Source organism: Ahaetulla prasina, chromosome 8, assembly GCF_028640845.1.
Source record: "Ahaetulla prasina isolate Xishuangbanna chromosome 8, ASM2864084v1, whole genome shotgun sequence".
NCBI classification, from domain to species: domain Eukaryota; kingdom Metazoa; phylum Chordata; class Lepidosauria; order Squamata; family Colubridae; genus Ahaetulla; species Ahaetulla prasina.
This window is the reverse complement of record NC_080546.1, coordinates 89623757-89629908: the sequence shown is the minus strand read 5'-3', so window position 1 is coordinate 89629908 and position 6152 is coordinate 89623757. Positions and strand designations below refer to the sequence as shown.

Sequence of the window (6152 nt, the reverse complement as noted above, 5' to 3'; positions counted from 1 at the left end):
TCTCCACCTCGCGCGCTCCCGCCTCTCTCTCTCTCACCCCCTCCCCTCCTCCTCCTCCTCCCTCGCTCCCTCCCAACTCTTTCTCCCCCGCCAGCCCAATAGACTGATGAGTTATTGTCATGTAAAAAGCGGCAGCGTTCAGACCCACCGCTTCTCCATTGTCCAGGACGAAAAGAGCCAAGTTTTTATTATGAGAACTATATGCTCTAGAGACTTCGAGGCAAGGCAGCTCCTCGCAGCCCTTTTTTCATAAAACCAGGCTCGGCTGTTAGCAGGGAGGCCAGTCTGGAAGCAAGAGCCGAGCGGTGAGCATCTCTTTCCCCCCCTCCCCAGCCCCCGACCCCCATCCCACACGGCCTCGGCCAGCCAGCCAAGCCCACCCAGCCAGCATCCGACCCCCTCGGCTGGGCCAGCTCCTGCCTTTTCCAATGTATAAAATGGAATATTCCTACCTCAATTCCTCCGCCTACGAGTCGTGCATGGCCGGCATGGATACGTCCAGCCTGGCTTCGGCTTACGCGGATTTCAGCTCCTGCAGCCAAGCCAGCGGCTTCCAGTATAACCCCATCAGGACCACTTTCGGCGCCACGTCGGGCTGCCCGTCGCTCACGCCAGGATCCTGCAGCTTGGGCGGCCTTAGGGACCACCAGAGCAGCCCCTACGCGGCAGGTAAGCCCCCCTCCTCCTCCTCCTTCTCCTCCTCTTCCTCTTCCTCCGCCTAGCTGGCCCCGTTGGGGAGGGAGGAAGGAAGGAAGGAAGGAAGGCAGGCAGTGAAGGCAGGCAGCCGGGCGAGCGAGCTTAAAACCCCCGGCTTAAAACCCACCGCGCCTTGATTGCGTTTGGAAAACGGCAAACGGGTTTTTTTCGTCTTTACCAAACGAAATTTGCTTACCCAAATGAAAGGATTTATCACGTTAGGAGCGATCGCGGGGAAGGCGAGAGGAGAGGAGAGGAGAAGGGAAGAAGGAGGGGGGGGGGGTGGGGAGGAAAGGGGGGGGGCGGCGGCTGTAATTCACTTACACGGTTACACTATCCGAAGTCACACCCGAAACCGCCAACAAAATTATCTTAAGCTGCCAAAATGATCGGCATAATTTATTTATTTTGCGACGGAGACTGAAAAGCGAGGGGGGAATAATTAGATAAGGCGAGTTGGAGGGTGATTACTTGACACCGACGGCGGCGGCGGCTTCCTCGCCCTAGCCAAAACCTGCCTTCTTCTTCTTCTTCTTCTTCTTCTTCTTCTTCTTCTTCTTCTTCTTCTTCTTCTTCTACCACTTCTTCCTCCTCTATCATCATCCTCCTTCTCGATCTTCTTCTTCTTCTTCCTTCTCCCTTTTCTTCCTCCTTCTTCTTCTTCTTCCTTCTCCCTTTTCTTCTTCCTTCTTCCTTCTTCTTCTTCTTCTTCTTCTTCTTCCTCCTTTATCATCATCTTCTTCCTCCTCTATCATCATCATCATCATCCTCTCGCTCGCTCGCTTGGAAGGAGCCCCTTCCCCACAACTAGGCCGGCAGAGAAAGAGGCGTTCTACATTTTTTTTTTGTAGAGCCTCGATCCGGATTTTCCCCGATTTTCAGCAGCTCTCCCGAAAGGATGCGCCGAATCCAAAACCAAGCGCTGGGACGCCGCCTCGGACCTCAGGCCCCGGATTATTAAAACCCGTCCAAGCTGCAGGAGTCGACCTTCCACCCCTAAACCCCCACCCCCGGCAAGGATGGGTCGCTCTTTCCCGGTTCTAGCTTCGTTCGCACCGAGGGACTAGCTCCCTTCCTCGCCTGGCCGGGCACCAGGGTTGGCTACTTTTGGCCTTCGGATTTGAAAAAGGGCGCGGCGTTGTCGCGTTCTCTAAACGCCCGCGGGACACCTGCCGTCGGAGAAGCGAATCTTTCCCGCGGCTGGGTTCGCAGCTTTCGGCCCCGTGGAAGAATCGCTGGCAAAAACGGGGTTCGGAATGGGCGGGTGGCGGGAGAGGGCCATTTGCACAATTCCATCCCGCACCTTTTAGCAAAGGCGGCGGGGAGGGGGGGGCTTCCTGCCCCCCCCCCGTCTTCCTCCTGTTTTTGATCAGCGCCATACGCAAAAAATTCAGTTTACCGTAATTTTTTTTTTTTTTACATCTCCCGTAGAGACTAATCGAAGCGAGCTTTAACTTTTTGGGGGAGGGGGCGAAGGGAGGAAATAATTAAAGTATGAAAACCTGCCGCCTCTTTCATGCTTAACGGGAACTGGCGTGAAGAAGACGAACGAAAAAAAGGGGAGAAGGCAATCGCGCGTGGGGCCGCCTTTGCGTTTTTCTTTTGCGCGCATTTTTTCTAATTTTTTTTTTGGGGGGGGGATGTGCGCCGTTCCGCTTCCTGGGAAATAAACAGAGGGACTTCCCACCCCGAGTCTAGAGCCCCCCAGCACAAAAACGGGGCGCCTCCCTCGCCTTTATTTCAAACCCCAATCCCCTTTAGGTGCGCACGGGAAAACGAAAGAATCAAATTCGCACGTGCATATCTATTTATTTTATTTTTTTGGGAGCCCTCTCTGGAAATGGCACCACGGGGAGAGCGCATCTAAGGCCGGGCCTTAAATAGGATCGTGTCTCTCCTTCTCTTCCAGTCCCCTACAAGCTCTTCACCGACCACGGCGGCCTGAACGAGAAGCGGAAACAGCGCAGGATTCGCACCACGTTCACCAGCGCCCAGTTGAAAGAATTAGAGAGGGTCTTCGCCGAAACCCACTATCCGGACATCTACACCCGTGAGGAGCTGGCTTTGAAGATCGACCTCACCGAAGCCCGAGTACAGGTAGGGGAGAAGCCGGGACAGCCCGTCACGCGTCTTGGGTGGGGGAGACGGGGGGTCGCTCCGTCGGGATTTGGGGAGGCAGAGCGCGCGTGGAGAACCCCGCGCGTGGACGGAAGGGCTGCGGGTAGCAGCGTATATATATATCTTGATGATAGATAGATAGATAGATAGATAGATAGATAGATAGATAGATAGATAGATAGATAGATAGATAGATAGATAGATAGATAGAAGAGAAAAATGGAGGGAGAGAGGAGAGATGGAAAGAGACATAGATGTATATGATAGAGATAAATGATAGAGAGATAGATAGATAGATGATAGCTAGATAATCTTTATCTTTTTAAATATATATATATATATATTAAAAACTTATTTTTTTAACCTATGGCTTAATTTGGCTGAAATTCTAACCAACTTGTCCACATTGATGCCGTAAGAATCCAATGGATGTCTTGACAACAATTACAGAATTGTTTTGCCAAGTTGTCCGTTTTCTACAGTATATTAAGGGGCTTTTCGGGATGATTTTCCCATTCAAAGAGAAGCTAAATTTGGTCAGCTTTTTGGGAGGGGGGAGAGGGGGAGAAATTCCAGATGGTGCCTTTGGAAGCCAAGGGGAAATATTTTGCAAAACCCACCGGCTCCGTTTTGCCTCTGTGACAAAAAAGCCGCTATCTTTTCGATTTATTTTAAAAGCCTATCCCGCTTTTGTGTACCCCGGGTTAAATTATAAATTGCTTACGGGTGTCTATCTGGCAAGGGCTGACCTTAATATTTCGGGAGCCTTAATTGCGAACCCCTGGTCCTTTTTATGCCATTCTTGACTGCAAGTTCTTGTCATCTGGTTTTTGCTTGAGCTGTCACTCATTTCTTAGGGAGCAATTTGGATATTCGAAACAGGAAAGATCCTAAAGCGAAGCTCTATGGTTACATGAATTAATTCTTGTTTTTATTATTATATACTTTATTCATTAAACATGAAACTCAGTCAACTAAACATTCAAAAATGCATTATTATTATTATTATTATTATTATTATTATTATTATTATTATTATTATTATTATTATTATTATCTCTTTTCATTAATCACAAAACTCAGTCAACTGAACATTCAAAAATGCATCACAAATACCATTGACTGGTGCTAATGATTGATACTGGTTTCTACCAGCAACAACAACAACAACAACAATAATAATAGTTGTTGTTGTTGTTGTTAATATATTATTATACTTTATTCATTAACATGAAACTCAGTCAACTGAAAATTCAAAAATGCATTATTATTATTATCATCTCTTTTATTCATTAAACATGAAAGTCAGTTTTTAATGAATAAAAGAGATGATGATGATGATAATAATAATAATAATAATAATAATAATAATAATAATGCATTTTTGAATGTTCAGTTGACTGAGTTTCATGTTTAGTGAATAAAGTATATATAATATATTAATAACAATATTATTATTATTATTAATATTAATATTAATATTAATATTATATACATATTCATTAAACATGAAAGTCAGTCAACTGAAAATTCAAAAATGCATCACAAATACCATTGACCGGTGTTAATGGTTGATACAGGTTTCTATCAGCAATAATAATAATAATAATAATAATAATAATAATAATAATTGTTATTAATTTATTATATACTTTATTCATTAACATGAAACTCAGTCAACTGAAAATTAAAAAATGCATTATTATTATTATCATCATCTTTTATTCATGAAACATGAAACTCAGTTTTTAATGAAAAGAATAGTAATAATAATAATAATGCATTTTTGAATGTTCACTTGACTGAGTTTCATGTTTAATGAATAAAGTATATAATAATATATTAATAACAATAACAATAACAACTGTTGTTGTTGTTATTATTATTATTATTTTCTCTGAAGTTAAAAACTCTCTTATGCATCTTTGCACTCTGCCCAGATTTATCTGCCCAGCGTTCTAATCTAACTGTAAATTCAATATGCAGTTTTTGAAATATTTTTTTAAAGATTGGGGGTCTTTTCAAATGCTAAATCCTGCCCACAGTTGGTACACCTAGCTACGATCTCAATTCATTTCCAACTTTTATTTCCAATAAATCAAAGCACCACCTAGAACAGGGGTCCCCAACCTTTCGGACCTCAGAGACCACTAAATTCATAATTTTAAATCCTGTGGACCACTAATATGAAAAAAGAAAAATAGTATTTAGTGCAATATAAAAAATGCAAATAATGTTTCTGTGGATCACCAACGTTTGGTGACCACTGACCTAGAAAGTTGTATTCAGCAGGAAGGATAAAACAAACAAGTTGATCAGAAAAATACATGTAGATAGTCCTCGACTTACGACCCCAATGGAGCCAGTTGCTAAGGAAGACATTTTTTTTAAGTGAGTTTCATCCCACTTTTCTGGCCGCAGCTGTTAAGATCTTGACCCAGTTGTTAAGTGAATCTGGCTTTCCTCGTTGAATCTGCTTGTCAGAAGGTCGCAAAAGAGGATCACAGGCCCCCACCCCCACCCCCCCACCCCCAGGACACTGCGACGGTCATAAATGTGAGTCAGTTGCCAAGCTTCTGAATTTGGATCACCCAATCCTGGGGAGGTTGAAAAAAAAAATCGTAAGTTTGAAAAACGGTCGTAAGGCACATTTTTCCAGTGGCGTCGTAACTCTGAACGGTCACTAGATGAACCTGCTGTAGGTTGAGGACTACCTATATGTTTATTTATGTCATGTAGATCAGGGATCTCCAACCTTGGCAACTTTAAGACTTGTGGACTTCAACTCCCAGAATTCCTCAGCCAGCAAAGCTGGCTGAGGAATTCTGGGAGTTGGTCCACAAGTCTTAAAGTTGCCAAGGTTGGAGACCCCTGATGTAGATGCTTCCACAACTCACTTTTGAGTGACTGGATTGTACCAATGGCTTAACGGGTGTGAAGAGAACACCCCAAGTTCTATTAGAGGGCAACCTTTCCAATTAGGGAAGTGGGCCACCATTGGCTGAATTTAAAAATAATAATAATCCTAACCGGATTACATTTACTAAATAAAGGAGAATATTTGCAGTCTAGGGTTTGTCGTGTCCCACTCCTCCGCTGACAGCCGGGTCAGGGAAATCCGTATCAGGTGTGCCTCTGCAGTTCTGCCAAAGTCCTAGCAAAGTTCTCAAGGCGGGCAGGAGACCAGAAAGTGGCTTCAGCAAGATATGTTAGACTTTGCCTGACTCAGAGAATGCCAGAAAGCAGGTCCTTTATATAGGCCATGGGGTGTGGCTCCATGACTCATCACTTATCCAGGCCTGCCCCTCCCTTCCTTCTGACGCCGCCGCCTATCAATT

The 6152-nt window shown here is 44.6% G+C and overlaps 1 protein-coding gene across 1 annotated transcript in view; it reads left to right on the top strand.

The window, feature by feature from the left end:
- Nucleotides 1–428: 428 nt before the first annotated feature.
- PHOX2B (paired like homeobox 2B) overlaps nt 429–6152 on the top strand; it is a 12275-nt gene continuing 6551 nt past the window's right edge. Inside the window, exons 1-2 of the mRNA XM_058193326.1 lie at nt 429–669; nt 2606–2793. Coding sequence (XP_058049309.1) covers nt 429–669; nt 2606–2793 — 429 coding nt within the window. The remainder of the gene's footprint in view (nt 670–2605; nt 2794–6152) is intronic.